This window comes from Tachysurus fulvidraco, chromosome 8 (assembly GCF_022655615.1).
Source record: "Tachysurus fulvidraco isolate hzauxx_2018 chromosome 8, HZAU_PFXX_2.0, whole genome shotgun sequence".
In the NCBI taxonomy this organism is placed as follows: domain Eukaryota; kingdom Metazoa; phylum Chordata; class Actinopteri; order Siluriformes; family Bagridae; genus Tachysurus; species Tachysurus fulvidraco.
Window position 1 is genome coordinate 13420249 of NC_062525.1, and position 17115 is coordinate 13437363.

General features: G+C 37.9%; 1 protein-coding gene across 3 annotated transcripts in view; it reads right to left on the bottom strand.

The window, feature by feature from the left end:
• The window catches only part of abcc3 (ATP-binding cassette, sub-family C (CFTR/MRP), member 3), a 42045-nt gene that overhangs the window by 13722 nt on the left and 11208 nt on the right, over positions 1-17115 (bottom strand). For all 3 annotated transcript variants that reach the window (XM_027177520.2, XM_027177521.2, XM_047817442.1), the window contains exons 2-19: positions 14536-14712; positions 13869-13991; positions 12748-12885; positions 12197-12322; positions 12028-12089; positions 11356-11487; positions 9399-9632; positions 7504-7681; positions 5255-5416; positions 4847-4939; positions 4356-4559; positions 3502-3648; positions 3156-3243; positions 2992-3058; positions 2009-2135; positions 1724-1900; positions 1359-1526; positions 535-718 (exon numbers count right to left, since the gene is read on the bottom strand). In XM_027177520.2, coding sequence (XP_027033321.1) covers positions 535-718; positions 1359-1526; positions 1724-1900; positions 2009-2135; positions 2992-3058; positions 3156-3243; positions 3502-3648; positions 4356-4559; positions 4847-4939; positions 5255-5416; positions 7504-7681; positions 9399-9632; positions 11356-11487; positions 12028-12089; positions 12197-12322; positions 12748-12885; positions 13869-13991; positions 14536-14712 — 2587 coding nt within the window. The remainder of the gene's footprint in view (positions 1-534; positions 719-1358; positions 1527-1723; positions 1901-2008; positions 2136-2991; positions 3059-3155; positions 3244-3501; positions 3649-4355; positions 4560-4846; positions 4940-5254; positions 5417-7503; positions 7682-9398; positions 9633-11355; positions 11488-12027; positions 12090-12196; positions 12323-12747; positions 12886-13868; positions 13992-14535; positions 14713-17115) is intronic.

Here is a 17115-nt window from a genome sequence, read left to right on the forward strand (position 1 = left end):
TGAACCCTTCATTTTGCCTCTGTTTTAAGAGCAGATTCAATATTTAATAAAAATATTTTTTCATGCTTTTTTAAAATTCCATTTTTGGGCATCAGAGCTCATAAGAGCTCATAGGAAGTAATTAATAACATTTTGGATTAAAATGTCTATTCCGAGCCATTATATAAGAACTGAGAACAAACACCAATGAAGAGAAACATATCTATAAAGAATATTTACCTTTTGTTTATCCAGTGAGAAATCAGTTGTGTTTAAGTTTGCACATTTTCCTTATTTGTTCATCTCAGCAAATACGTATTAACTTACATTCATTATAATAATTAGTACCTACATGGTGTGTCCTCGAACATGGACCAGTCAAATTTTATAGCTAGGAACATGCTATGCAAACTGATCGGTGGAAACCTTCTATGATCGTATTGGTCGAAAAAAATAAGCAATTGAAACAGTCAGACCTTTTGTCTGTCTAACAACCAGTGCTGTGAGAGGAGGTGTATTCTTATCACACAGACATTTTCAGTGTTCTGTATATACCTGTCACTTCGTCATCTTCCATGATTTCCTCTAAAGTGTAGTTCCTCAGAAACTCAGCGAAGGCCCCGTTCTCATTGAGCAAGTCCTGGTACGACCCCATTTCCGATACCCTTCCCTCCACTATCACCATGATGTTATCAACCTGGGGCAGGAAGCTGATGCTGTGGGTCACCAGGATTCGTGTCTGCACCATGAAACACACTTATGAACACAATTACACTGGCTTAGTCTGTACAGCCAGACATACTAGATAAAACTTCAGGTCAGTGTTGGCACATTACTTAAAAATAAATGCCTTGACCAAACAGTGTAAATTGTGTCTGATTATTTGTTTTATGTTCATGTTCAGCATTGATTATCTTTGTCATCCACAGTGGTGTTTAATGACTCACATAAAACTAGACACTTTTCTCAAATAAAATGGAAAAACAAACGTTTCACACTGATTCATGTCATATCAGACTTGCGGCTATAAAATAATTCATTTGTTTATACTGAAAGAAAAAGTCGGGTGTGGTTGTACGCTAAGGTTATCTAGGCATTGAAATACCACTGAACACCTCAACAGATAGGCATGTAAAAATCAAGATTATATTTAGCCGTGTAGAACAGAATAACTGTGCTCCATACATACCATTGATAAGATACCACAAGATAAGAGGCTAGATTTGCCTAAAATTGTCCAGAAGTATTGACACACCAACGGTTCCCAAATCATTGCTCATTTACATACAATAAGACAATAACATCCTTTTCATTTTAGTTTCCTCATGACTTTCAACCAGAGGAAGCAGGAGAAGCTATAAGCTTGTCTTAGTATTTACCTTTTGACGGAGCGCTCCTTCTGGCCCGATGACATTGTCAAAGATGTGCTTGGCGACATGGGCATCTACAGCAGACAGCGAGTCGTCCAGGAGGTAAACGTCTGCCTCGCTGTACAGAGCTCTGGCCAGACTCACCCTCTGCCTCTGACCTCCAGAAAGATTAATTCCCTGAACACAGCACAACACTGCCTCATCATGTTTCTTAAAGACTTTTAGACAGGACATCAGACAATAATAAGAATAAGAATAAGAAGCCATGGCTTGTTTACGGACTCACTGACAGTTTCATTTCAAAATTTCATGATGAACAGTCTATGTTCTTAAAGCCCGGGCATTTATGTAACTAAAACAGAAAGCCTCTGTACCTTCTCTCCTATCTCTGTTTGGTCACCACCAGGAAGTATGTCGAGGTCAGGGGTGAGGGCGCAGGCATCCATCACACGGCGGTACTTGTCCTCTATGTAGGGCCTGCCGAACAGGATGTTGTCCCTCAGTGTGGCGTTCTGGATCCATGCCTGCTGTGGCACATAAGCCACTGATCCCTAACACAAGATGTTTGTTCAATCCGGGGTGCAATTCTCAGTAGAACAATAAACTGGTTGTTAGGACCACATCTGATATATGAGAAGATATGAGAAGAATCAACTCACTCTTATGGAGACGTGTCCTTCAAGCTTCTCCATCTCTCCGAGCAGAGCTGACAAAAGAGACGTTTTTCCGCAACCCACATTACCCACAACTGCCAACAGTGAGCCCTGGGGCACCAACACATTAATGCTGGAACACATGATACACATAGAAATGTAAAGAAGTATAAAAAAAATAATGGACAAATAAAGAATTATTATATTAAGGAATAAGATGTTTCTTGGCAAATAAAAGCTGTACAAAAGCACATAACAGGAAGCTGATATGTTGCAAGCCACTTTTATTTTCCTACATTTAAAGTGCTTTAATACAGAAGTCCTGAGAGGCCATGCATTATTATATTATTTCTTTCTCATTTTGTCTCAATAACCACATAACAAGAGTTATGTTTTCTCATGATGTAATTGTATCGTGAGAAAAATCTTGCACCTTTCGAATGTTTTTGGTGTACGTGTGAGTTAGCGCCTGCCGCATTTACACCATTTAAACGGCATCTTTCAAACATCATTCTTTAACTATGCAGACGTCCCTGCCCCTTGAGCTGGCTGGCAATGAAACTGACTAGACGTTCAGGGTCGCTATATTGTCTTGGCATGATTTCTAACTTCTGATTGGTGGGGCAGCTTACAGCCAATTCACAATGATGCGTCTGCACCACACAAAGCCATCCCCTGCAGCACAGAATAGTTTTTCGCCACTCGCCTCATACTACTGTCACTTCGCTACCCTTTTTTAAAATTTATTCATTAATTTTTTATTTTTTTTAATGACGTTTACCTGCTTTTCTCAATTTGTGATTACTGTGCAGCAGCTAACGATTGCTCATAATTTGGGTGGTGGATTTGGAAATGTCATTCTTGCCTGTCTTCAAAACTTGAGATCCCTGGTTATAGCATGTAGCAAAAAATAAAGCTGTCGAGGTATTGTAGTACTATATCACTAATTTAATTCCACACTACAACCTGGTGCAAATAAATATCCTTACTTTTGAAGAGCAGCCGGATCTTTCTTGGCCCATGAGAATTTCCCGTTCACCACAGTTACAGCGTATTCTGAAAGTGTGAGCAAGAATCGAATTTGTGACTCATACAAACAATGAAAGGAAACACGGGAAAGACAGTAAACTGATGTGTCATTATGATAAATTACCCGAGGCTTCAGGTTTTCTATCCACGCTTTCTGGATCTAGCTCATCATGACTCAGGAACTGTTGAATGCGCTTGAGAGACACGCTAGCCTGTGTGCCAGGCGTGATGACAGGAAAAGCAAACAATGTGAGATATCAGTTCGGAGCTTGTGAAGAAATCTTTTCCAAAATTCTTAATATCCAATAATGTACCCAATACGTGACCCAAACAAATGTCTCTCTCACATAAACAGGTATTTACTGAGATTGTGATCTACAAATGCAACATATTTGCATGTTAAATGATTAGCTCGTGTATGAAAGCAATGGCTTACAACAGAATACCTCAAAATGCTGACGTGTACTCACTTGCATGATGCTGCTTATGACCTGTGGGAGCATGTTCAGGGGAAATCTTAAGATGTTGAACAGAGCAAGGGAGACGAAAGCCTTATCTGCGTCCAAGACGTTGTTTTTGTCCACGTTCACGTACACGGCAAACGTTGTCAGTGCAACCTAAGGACACGTTTTAGAAAGGCTTGTTAGACTGACTCTGACTCTATTTATAGGACTTGCTTTGTAGGACATTTCTAGGACAGAAAAAGGCCTAACACAACAGGTTGTGTTATGACACCCTTAATATTATCCTCAGAAAGATTAATAGCCTGTAATGACTGACTGAAATAGAATCTTCACATGCTAAACTCAATACACTCCCACTAATGATTTCAGTTATGATTTAATCACATGATTTACTAACATATGTATTTAATATGAAATATTTATGCTAACTCACTGTTACACACCACGCTAACACTATAAAGTAACAGTAAAGTAATTTAAGGAATTTGCTCTACCAAGTCGATCCAAATGCATAAAATTAACCTTCTCTCAGCTTCCTCGTGACTACGCCTATCTAGTGGCTTTGTCGATGTATGTGTGAACACCCCTTTAGTGTGTTTCCTCCTCAGCTAAATACACACTCAAAATATAGAATCTGTGTACATTTCTAAACAGTCTGATTTACACTTCATTACTATTACTAATTACATTACTAATACTTTTTCCATCTGTTTCCTATCTAATAATGTCTAGATTTCTCAGATTTTCCCTGCTATACCAAACTATACTGAATAAAGTTGTGAACAATTTCTAATGAACTCATTTCTATGCAAGCAGCTTTTTTCTATCCCTTTATGTAATAACTAGATTTTCGGACCCACCAGAAAGGGGGCGCTTGTCCAGGCCATGACGGACAGGGCGCTAAGGTAGCTTGACTTGCGCAACACGCTGAGCTCCTTTTGCCGAATATGTAGGATCTTTTCCTTGAAGGACTTCTCCCAGGCGTAGAGCTTCAGCACTTTCATTCCATTCAGGATTTCGTTCATCAGCTTGATTCGGGCATCTTTGTACTGCATCTGCTCCACCTGAAGACCACCAAACAGCTCAGATGAATACCTGAAGTATGTGTTGGGAACTCTTTTACACTTCTAAAAAAGGTTCATTAGAAAATTATTTGCAGTTGTGATACAACGTGATCTTGATCTTCAGCTCAATAACACTGAAAACAATTTCTTGGGTTTGGTTAAGAATTCCCCGGTTTGTAATGTACCACAAACCACATAAACATTACAACATGCCAGAGGTGTTTTTGCTCAGCAAACAAATATTAATCTCTACATCACATGGCAGACAGATAGAAAGGAGAAGAGACCTGGTATGCTCTGGTTTTCATGGCAATCACGGCATTAAAAGGAATCAGGAGAACCATAACGGCAACACCTGCCAGGACAGATGGGCCTAGAGTCTAGAAGGTGAAGAAGAAGACAGAAAAAAATACAGACGGCAAAATTATCAGTAAAAAAATAAGACACTAATGTTGGTATGTCTTATCTTGCAAGATCTATCAGTTGCTACATTTTAAGTAAGCAGTTTACAGTTACATCGTAATTTAGTGTGTGTTGTAATTATGATGTTCCAGTAACAAACAACCATGACTATTATAATCAATTTATACATTTCTTTCTGGGGGTAAAAGAGCATTTTGTGGTCCATAGACGTTCATTATAACCTCCTATCCGTAGTCTCTACATTAGAGAGGTGAGGGGGCTGAATGACTGACCTGCCAGAGGAAGACTAGAGCCAGGATGATCTGCAGTGGTGCAGACCACAGCATGTTCAGGAATGTGGTCAGGTCCATAAAGCGCTGAGCGTCCACGGACATCAAGTTAACGATCTCTCCGACGGTGGAGGAGCGCTTCGCTTCGTTGGTAATAATCAGCGACTGCACGAACGCAACAAGTCAGAATCACAGCAATAAGGTTGGAGAGATGTAGAGGTTTTTAATTCAATTAAATTCAATTCAGTATATTTTTGTAGCACTTTCAACAATTCACACTGTCTCTAACGTCTATCCCTAATTAGCAAGCCGGAGGTGACGATGACAAGAAGAAACTCCCTGAGATGTTATGAGGAAGAAACCTTGAGAGGAACCAACCTCATTTGGATGACACTGGACAGGACATAAAACTTTGTAGTTGAGTGGAATTAACCAACCAAGAGCTCATGAGGAACTAACGGGTCATTGCAATTTCCCAGTTCACCACAGACACAACATCAAAGCCTTAAAAATGTTACCAGTAGGATTAATTAGAATGCAATGACGTAGCTGTTATATATACAGGCTCTCATATATACAACTTTTCTGCTGGATCAACACACGGTCACCTTGCAGAAAATAAAGATGATAACAAGACAAATAAGATTACTATACAATAAGATAATTTTTATAGTCATATAGATATCATAGTGACATATCGGTTAATATATGAATGTGCTTAATTAGTTTACTAGTTAACCTGGCTACAGGTTAACTACAATTTTCACCAAAGCATGGGACTTTGCAAGCACACTGGGTATTTATTGTATCTGGTCAGCTAGGTGATAGATTTATCGTTTGTCCAGAACTGATATAAAGTCATCTCCAAAAGTATTGGAACGACAACACCAAATCTTCTACTCTGCTGACATTTGCATTTCAAGAGATGAATACGAGAAAAAAAGATTACTGAGAATAATATTGAAAAATGATGCAAGTGGTGCAAACCTGACTAACTGCCATGACACATAGCACGACATGTCACAGCATATAAGTCAGTATAAAGTTCAAAACTACAGCATAAATATTCAACCGCTTTTTCTCATAATTTTTAATTCACTTTCCCAGATGTCGAAACTTTTCATAGAAAAGTTGTAAAAAAAAAAATACAATTCCTACACAAACATTTCTATCTACAAAGTAAAAGATGATATCAACACATTTCTGCTCTCTGAGATGCTTGTGCATAAGCTTACGATTATTATTTGAGGACATTATCTTCAAGCATTGATTCTGAACAGAGGTAAAAACTGAAAGGTCACAGTGAAAGCCAAAAGAATCCTGACTAATTTTATATCAGACTTGTAGCCATAAAATACTTCATTTATTTATACACATTGAACATCCATATATCAGGGGATGTGGTAGTTTAGTGATGAAGGTGTTGGACTACCGATTACTGGAAGATTTGAATCCCAGGTCCATCAAACACACTGCTGGGCCCCTGAGAAAGGCCCTTAACTTTAAATAAGGGCGTCTGCCAAATGCCGTAAATGTAAAATTATGCTATCAACTGTAGCATAATCAGGATAAAATCCTAGAGTACTGTACTACTTTCATCAAAAAGCCTGGATCCTCTTTACACTCATAGTCAATATGACGACATCTCATCGCTTCAGGTTCAGACGTGTCCTCTCAGTTTACCTTCAGCTTTCAGTATTACCTATTAATTATTTTACACTTTTCCACTTCGAACCATTAAAACCAGATTTTGGGGTTGTACACAAATCAGCTCAGTGATCTTAATTCTCAGATTCTCCTGAAATACTTTATTATCTGTACATCTCTCTGTAAACACAGTGTATACACCCTGGAGGCACACCTTCAGCTGTGCTAACACAATCTTACATCACTGGGTAAAAGTGCATTGTAGCACGGTAAAAGCTCCACACCTATCCCTTCACCCACACCAGGACAGGTTCTTTCTTAATTACTCATGTGTTCACTAAACCATGACACACTGCTCTGACTCGATTTAGCATGCTTACAAAGTCACTCAGGCTTTTGATGCTTTTAAATGTAGTCTGACCGGATGGTTCAGAGAGGATCAAGTTTAACCTAAGACCAACATAAAGACATGACGGATGTTTTGTTATGTATTTAAATTAGAGGCTTGCCAAGAACAGAGCCATGCAAGCCATGAGCGATTATGCAATCTATATTTAAGATCAGTAAGCAGGTGTGTGTGCGTGTGATTGTGTGTGTATTTGTACCTTTCTATAGATGGCACCGATGATAGCTGTGCGCAGCCTCATGCCTGTTACAAAGCAGTACTGAAAATGCTGATGCAGGATGAGTGTCTGGAGAAGAGCACAACCAAACATGAGGAAGGCCAGAGCGAAGCCCCACCATGATGGCACATTTTTCTTTTCGGTGAACCCAATCAGCATCCTGACAGACACATTAAAGGGCATAATCATGTTATAAGCATATTCAACTTACTCTTTATTCATCTGTCGCAATAAACAGATAACGACTAACACATATTTCAATACACCAGAAAGTGTACAAAAGAAAAGTACAGAAACCACATTTACTCCAAAAAAGATGAAACATATTTCTTATGATTATTTGTGACAATAAAATATGTGACTACATTCGAGGTAAAAAGATCACATGATGTCCAATCCCCAGCCTGTTTCCTGTTTCCTCAGATTCCTAATTCCTAACTAATGTGGTCTTTTGATCATGTCTGGCTCTAGATTCGACGTGTTGTACATTCTTAGATGTTTTTCTGCTCACTACAGGAAACAGAGTGTCTTATTAAGTTTCCATAGTCTTCCTGTCATCTCAAACCAACCTGACCATAAACCAAGACCTTGGCTCACAGAATTTCTGCTCAACACTGCTGCTCATATAAATACTAGGGACTGTCAACAGTTGCTAAAATCTGAAAGTTGACACCAAGAACCGGTTCACGTCCAATAGTGAAATCTTTTCCTCATTCTGAAGTCTGAGGTTGAAGTTGACTTAACTAAAGCTCTTGGCCTGTATTGGCATGTTTTTCTGTACTGTACTGCTGACTGACAATTGGCTGATCAGCTATGAATGGCATGACTGTGCAGGTATACTGGATTTCCTACTAAAGTGGATGGTAAATGTATAATGTGCATTTAAGATATTGTTGTTGTGATCGAATAATAAACATCTTAAGGTGAGACAAAATCTTTCGCGCTTCAAACTTTTTGCTGTGTTATCCACATACCATCGCTTGTGTAGTTAATGTTTTTCTCTTGACAATGCGATTAACTGCAATTCTTCCGAATTAAAAAGCAATTTTAAAATTGCTAGAAAATTTAAAGAAAATTTTATGAAAGGATCATTACAGCAATTAAAAAAAAAAAATTTGCAAATGAACTTGCAAACTGAAGACTTCATTAAAGTTTTTTATTATTAGATTTTAGACCTTCACTGTGTACATAACCATTGTGAACAAAACCATTATCACTGTGATAAACAAGTTTTGAGTTATTTGCATAGTTTCAATTCAGGTCTGGTTTCACTTCTACACTAAACATAGCCTGGCAGACTGTACCGTATCTCTGATCATGCCTTCACGAATAGCTTAGTAAGAAAATATGCAGAGATAAAACAAATTTACATGTTGCCTTTGCTTTGCAAATGGCTCACCTTTTGAACAGGCGTAAACTGTAGCAGAGGACAAGCCAGCATTGTGCTGTCCATCTAATAATACAGTACAGCATACTGCTCTGTATTTATGTCAACCGATACAAGCTACAAGTAAATGTGTGTCTGTTGTAAATAGGTTTATTATCTATGAAAGAATATGAATGCATAATGCCACGAGAAAGCACTGTGAACATCACAGACTATTATGTTCTGCACAATAGGTGCTGCAACATCTGTTCCCTAGTAACTGTCCTTTTTAGTGCTGCTTCATTAGTCCACAGTGCTCTGATACTGTTTTAAGTAGATATTAGCATTGCAGGAAACCCAGCAACGTTACCGAGTTCCTGACCACCTCTGTTAAATAGCACCAAGATAAGCCTGATCAAACACCATTTACTACTTCTGCCTTTCAGTAAAAGTAGCTGTAACTTTTCCCTGTCGTAAATTACTTGCTCTCTGTGCCGCCCCTGCTTTTCACCTGAGCAGCTGAGGGTTGATGAAAACGACGACGTCCTGCAGCAACTTGAAGGCTGAGCCAATGAGGAAGTACGGCCCGAAGGCTCTGAGTAGTGCGCGCAGGAACGAGGGTTGCTGTGATTCCTTCTTCTTCTTGGACAGCAGAACTTCCACCTCCTCAGGATTAACACCCACATGATTGGCCTCTGGCTCAGCTTTAGAAAACACGGCCTGTCCGTTCACTTCCTGTACAGACCTGTGGGAGTTATTCACAGAGCATTAACAATGCTTTCAATGGAACTGCTGAATAGTTTCCCGTGGATAAATGCATTAATGTAGTGACAAATGGTTCCCTAGTTAGAGTTTTGTTTTTTTTGTTTTTTTTTTTTACATTTTAGGCATTTCACAACTCTATTTAATTTATATATGATAATGAATGATGATTTTGTCAGTGTAATAAACACAATGGGAAAATCTGTATCTAATGTAGTAAAGTCAGCAGATTTTAGCAGAAGTGCATCATTTAAAAGGCCTTTACAAAAGTCAATATTAGAAATGTTCGCAAAAGGAGAACTTGACAATGCTTAGCTATACAAGAGAAAGCAGAACACTGCGACAGTTATTGGTGCTTTAGTTCACCAAAGCTTGGCTTTTTAAAAACCAATGGAACATTTTCACAAGACATAAAGCAGACATTTCCTACCAGCACGGATAAACAAATACCAAAAAAATACTAAAACAAGTGCCAAGAACCAAACATGAACAATCCACCAAGAGATGCTTTATTTAGACTGATCAAGGAACTAGCTTTTAGGCTAAGCTGTTTGCCCAGGTTAAACGCTAGGTGAAAGCGCTAAACATAGCATGCCATTTGTCCTAACCTTGCTAGTTTTTGCACTAAGCACTATTGCTAGTGCCTCTGTTAGTATTTGCTAGGCCTGTTAGCATTTCTTAGGTGTTTTCTGTCCTTGTTTGTTTGTTTGTCTCTGTTGGCCTTGTTAGCCACCACTGTTTACCCTAGCTCACTTAGTTTGAGAACAGGCAAGATTGCACAATGTGGGAGTCTTGTTTGTATAGAGACCCACTGTAATCTTGGTTAATTTAGCCTAGGGTAGTCAGTTAGTTGGCTTGCTGTTGTCAGATACTTTAGTTAATTAAAATAGAGCCTAAAGCATGTAAGTCTAGCTCACCTGTCTGTTGTGTCCTGAGTCCTCATGTGTTCTACCTTCTAACTTCTGTCCTGTCAGCGTCATTTATCTCAATCAAACCACTCCATAATGTTAGTGTTCCTGCACTTTCCCTAGGAATGTAACGCTCATGCAAAACTCCACAAACTCTACCAGGAAAAAAGATTAAAGTTCCTCACACATGAAGTGAGGCACAATTTTTCTAGGTTTCTGCTTTTAACTTGAGATTCATGTTTCTTTTTGTTGTGTCCATGTTCAGTGGTGAATGCCTTTGTCATGTCTCACTCCACAGTGGTGCTTATTATAAGAGGACCTACTCAGCATTTTAAGAATTTGTTGTTTTTAATAAGTATTTCTGTTTTTATCTAGCCTACTAGTGGCAATATATTCAGTGAAAAGTTCCGAAAACAGTTATTGCTTTGGCACATATATTTATATCTGTATGTAAGTAAATGGTGAAACCCATTTCTGCTCTCTGAGATGAACCAAGTGCCTGTTTATAAGCATTTATATCTCGAAGACGTTATATTCAACCACTAACATTCTGTTAAAGGTTATTTGATAACGTCATAAGCAGTACCTCCATGCTGGCAGACAAAAATAAAATATTTATATCTCCACTCTATTTTATTTAAATCCATGACACACACTAGGTTGTAGCTCTATAAAATGTGTTAGACTGTGTGGTTTATAAGTAAATGTGATCTTGAATTGATCTTCATCCAGAGAACTGAACTGATACTCGAACGCATCCACTCAGTTCTTTGCAGACACAACTGAACCTCAGTGTACCTTTGTAACTTAGACTCCTCCAGCTCCCATTCTTTGAGGAGTTTGGGTACTACCACCTCCGAGCTGTCTTCCTTGTTCAGGGACCACAAGTCTTTGTTTTCCAGTGGAGATTTGTAGCCTTTTATTGCCATGCTGGGAAACAGAAACACATGTCAGAAGTAAGATTGAGGATTGAGTTGAGACACTCAACGAGATTGTAGATTTAGCCGTAGCATGACTTCTAACCTCTGTTGTGCTTCTTATGACTTTATGTTCTTTTTTTTCCTTTCCTTTTTTTTTAGAGAAACCTAAAAAAAGTGCTCAGGAAGCTGAAGAGCACTATCATGGTTGGTTGGTGATATTTATTTATAGGAAGAGTTAAATGTAAGATTTTGTTGTATGGTGTTAGGTTTACTTTTGGTCACGTAGCTGACACTGTAAGGGCAATCGGGCTTTACCTGGGTGCAAATAAATAAAATAAAAGTGTGTGGGCAGCAGGCAGTGTAGGCTGCAAGACATTATGAACTTGGATTGTTTTCCTACTACGAGACCATGGATCAGTGGTTAATAGTTAATATCTGGCCCAGCCTCTACGACAGATAACTAACAGAAAACAACAAAAGGAACAGTATTTTACCAATCTCCACACTACACTGGTATAAATCAATATTCCAGAATAAACATAGATTCTACCTTGTAAACCACCAGAAGGTCATTCTTGAGAGAAAGCCAGCAGATAATTCAGGACATGGATTCTAGAAAATAAGTAAATCAGTCGACACATGCGCATTACTGAACATATCATTTGAACCTATATGCACACAACCAGTTGTACCAAATGAACAATACAAGCCACACTTACAGGAACTGTGACCACGTTGGAGAAGAGCGGCGGTTTCTCATTAAAGCAAGACAGAATGAGCTCCGCCACTATGAGGCCAAAATACATGTAGAACGTTGTAAAACGCAGTTTGTCTTTAACCTCATCCTGCATAAAAACAAACAGGCTCTTATTTAGCTTGTTTAGTTCTCACACAAAGACATCATCTTCCTCCTGCTCTTCCATCTAACCAATGAATGGCCTTACTCTATTTGTCTAGTTCATGCAAATCACTCGGGTTTTCTTTTCATTCGAGACAAAAATACAGTGTATTGCGAAATGCAAAAAAATGTCCAGCACAAAATTTTTTTAACTAGGTATTACTTTCTTTCCAATCCGATTTGATATTTCAGCATCTCATATCATTATGGCACATAATAGGCATAAACATTTTCAGCATTAGGAATAAAATAAAGAGATAGCTTGAAATGCAATACATTTTTACACAAGTTAAAAAACGTTCAAATTGTTGCGGGTTGCATGATGTATATAGCAAATATGTAATTGTCGACAAAAACTAAATTGATGCAAACCCCATAGCGAGCCTGAAGGATCTTCGAGCGGAAAGGCACGATGGCACACAGTACAGAAATCATCCAAAATATAAACAGCACTCCGGATGACTGCACCCCTTTCAGACGCTCATACTGGATTAGAAAGGTGGCTAATAGCTGTCAGAAAGAGAGGGAGAGTGAGTCGGTTCAGTCAAAAATGCAAAGCTGGATTTATTGTTATTATATCAAATAGAATACATTAGATATTTATACTCAATGGTCACATTATTAGGAAAGTTCTTGCAATCGTGTGCTCCAGAGCAATGCATAAAATCATACAGATACAGTCAAGAGCCTCTGTTAATGTCCACATAATACATCAGTTCGAGATAAAAGTATAATATTAGTGAATGTGGCATGGTGGTTAATGGTTGGATTTGAAGGCAGGCCGTGGTTCACCAGTTGTCCTTCTTTGGGCCGTTTTTGGTAGGTGCAAACCTCTGCATAGCAGGAACACCACACAAAACCTACAGCTGAGTTGAGGAGATGTTCTGATCCTGTTTATCTAGCCTTCACAATTTGGGTCTTATCAAGATCTCTCAGATCCTGACGCTTGCCCATTTTGCCTTCAAGTACTGTCTGTTCACTTTCTGACTATTCCATTATTATCCCACGCATTAAATGGCATTATAACAAGCTCATTAGTATTCTTCACTTCACCTGTCAGTGGTTTTAATATTATAGAGTTCAGAGGAGAATTAAGAAATCGGTTTAAGCTAACAGGAAGTCTACAGTAACTCAAACAACCAGTTTTTACAACTGTGGTGAGCAGAAAAGCATCTCAGAAAGCATAGCATGACACTCCTTTAGGTTGATAGACTACAAGAGTAAAAAGACCACTCCTTCAGTTCCACTCCTATCAGCCTAAAACAGGAATCTAAGGCTACACCGGACACAAGCTCACTAACACGAGACAGTAGCAGCTCAATGATGTGTGGTCAGATTTTTTGCCTCATACAGACTTTGATGTAAACATCATAAATGAAGCTCTTGACCTGTATCTACATGATAACTGCTTTGAATGAGAAAAGTTGCTGTTAAGTGTACATTTGTGTATTGTACATTTTGTACTTGGTGATTTCAAACGTTTCTATAATTACCATAGTCATGCCGAGTATTAATGGGGTGACAAAGTATATTGGAGGTATGGATTTCTCCTTCATTTCGCTGAAGGACCCAAAGAGGTCTGTCCAACACACAATCCATAAAATAATGCCAAAAATCTGCAAACACAAAATAACTAAGAGTGACGAGAGTAAAGGCAATCAATCTGTAATATAAAACATAATAATAATATATTTTATTTTAAATACCACACAACACACAATCAACATGACCAAGACATGACCAAGACAAGAAGAATAGTCAAAATCACAAAAGAGGCTTCATAAGAAGGAGTAAAAAACAGTGAAATGAAGATGAACAGAAACAAATATTATATACAGAAGAGTAGAACGTGAAAATGTTTGGAGAGAAAGAAGGTGAGCGATCACAGAAGCTTGGTGGGAGTGAATTCCACAGCTGACAGGCTCAGGCACTCATGAAAGAAAGTCTAAATATACGTAATGATAGTAAGCTTGATTAATGTCCTCTAAATGAAGTAAGAGTTCAGCCAGAGGTTGTATAAGTGAGGAGGAGGGATTCGGAGAACGTCTTGTATTGAGTCTACTGCATTGTTCAGAGAGTCTCGAGACTCTTGAGGAAGTCGATGTAAAAGATTTTGCAAGTCACAATGAGCATCTCTGCCAGAATTTTTGCAGCTCTTACCGTTTTGATTCTGTTTAATATAGACATCATAATGTAGCCCCTGTTGTTCATCTTGAGGCAAATGAAGTAAAAAGGGAAGACCACCCACAGGTAGATGCAGGGGATCCATGGAAGCACAGAAAGCTGAAAGCACTCTGTGAGGTCAGGGTTTTCATGGTATAGAGTGAGATTCAGGTCCTGAAAAACAAACAAACAAAAAAACAAACAAAAATTATATATATGGCTTGTTACAGGTCATCCATGCATTAGCGTACATATACACAGTAGAGTAGGTGAACTCTGGAGCAGACGTTCATGTATCAGTATGAGAAAGCTTTAATTCAAGGCGTATGTCAGGATTTATACAGAGAAATAGACAGACAGACAGACAGACAGACAGACAGACAGACAGACAGACAGACAGACAGACAGACAGACAGATAGATAGATAGATAGATAGATAGATAGATAGATAGATAGATAGATAGATAAAAACTTTATTCATAGGTGGATTCAACTTTATTGTCATTGCATAGTACAGTTACATAGCAACAAAATGCTATTTTGCCTCTTCTTGAAGAGCAATAGCATAAAAAATGTGCAAAGGTACAAATGCATATAAATATATCATTATATGTACAACAATAAATAAAGCTATGGTGGGTATTTGACTATTCTTGTGTTTTTTTCCTTTTCTTAAATTATGAGCTGATGTTAATGTGCCCACAATTTTAATTTAAGACACAAATCAAGACACAAATGCATGTGGTATAAAGAGATCTAATTGTGTTTAATGACTTCATAAATCCACATGGTTATGTTTGAGGTAAATAACGAAATTATATCCAGTGTTTTAATTTTTTTTTGTGACCGAATGTTTTTTTTATACTCAGACCCATCCTAACAAGAGTACATATGGGTATATAAGAGTATACGAGAGTATTGCAAATATATTTAGGTATAACTACAATAAAACACTCCATCACACTCCACCCTGTAAACACTCCATGATGCCCCAGCTCTCAGCTCTTATCTCTTTTACAAGAAGATTTATAGTATAGAGTCACATATAATACAAAACAACTATATCGGAGGTAGAGTAAATATAGTAAAACATAATCTATAGACAACTTTGATAGACCACTGTTTGTTTTAGTTTCACTCAAACAGGGGTGAAGAAATGAAACTAGTTAGAATTCCTACTATGCAGGTTTTCATGTCTAAAAATGGAGACATTATTTCTCTGTCTTTCACTTCTCTGTAGCGAAGATTGGGTATTTTCCCAGGCTTACGACCTCATTACTTCTGGCTAGGATTACTTCTGGCTGAGCCATCATATGGATTTCCATAGTGATCTTTCATGCAACATGATGAATCTATGTGACATGATCTATGTGACGGTAAATCAGAATATAACGCTCAAAGATGAACCTGGATATTTAAAAAATAAATGAATGTCTATTTAAAAAAATGGGGAAGTGCCATTTAGACATCCATCAAGTAGAACAAGAGGAACTCATACTCAAAGAGCAAATTACATGTTTTATTTTTACTTTTACATTTTACAGTAATACCATGAAATTTCACTTAGTCATGCATTGCTCAATGGCATTTCTGACAGGAGAATTTTAAGCTTTGCAATACTATTACTGGGCAGCGACTACTGTAGAGGAATGTACAGGCTGAGTTAAAAACCAGGAGAAATGCTCACTTTCAACCAGTTTAAACAATAAAATATATGAATTCCAATTCCCAATGCTAAAAACACCAACTCATTATACCATATAAGACTATACTATACGTTATTAGACCACCAACACCAAGCCACTTATTATATCTATATATTTATATCTACATACTTATTTATACCTTATACATCATTTACAATAACTGCATTTTTTTATTTTTAATTCTTAATATTATAGCCTGCACCAAATTATATGTGAATCGCACAGTAAGGACTGCTTTAATTTCATTGTACTGGATTTGTCCTAATTCTATTAAGCTAGATTTATTTCGAATAAGAGATATCACTCTTGTTGATTTATCAGCAAGGAAAAGAAATGGTGTGTGCGTCTCATACACTTAAATCAGGCATCTTGTCATATACTTATATTATATTAAGACCTTATTACCATGTCACTAGCATAATGTAAAATACTGTATATGCACCTACATATCTTTTTGTTGAATTTTATAGAACTGCAATGAAACAGCCTTCAACAGCCAGGAATGTAGAAGCATATTACAAATGCTGCTTTGTGTGTGAGAAGAATGGCTTTTTGTCATTGCCCTTCCTTTGATTAGTGCATCATTAGGTAATCACAGGCATCTGTCTTTCCGTGTAAACAGTCTAAAACCGTTAGCTCTCTCTTCCGTGCGTCTCTCCTTTCTTTTTGTGATCTAATGTAGCGTGAATGGATGCTTGAAAAGATGTGTCACGATTAAGACAATCTTGCTTGTCTATCTATAAATATCTCTTTTGTTTTGCTTCTCCTGCTTATAATAGTCGTATATAATAATGACGGATGTGCACTGTATGAAGCTACGCTCCTGGAGACCTGACACGGACGGCTAGTCGTCACATTTAGCGAGCCATGA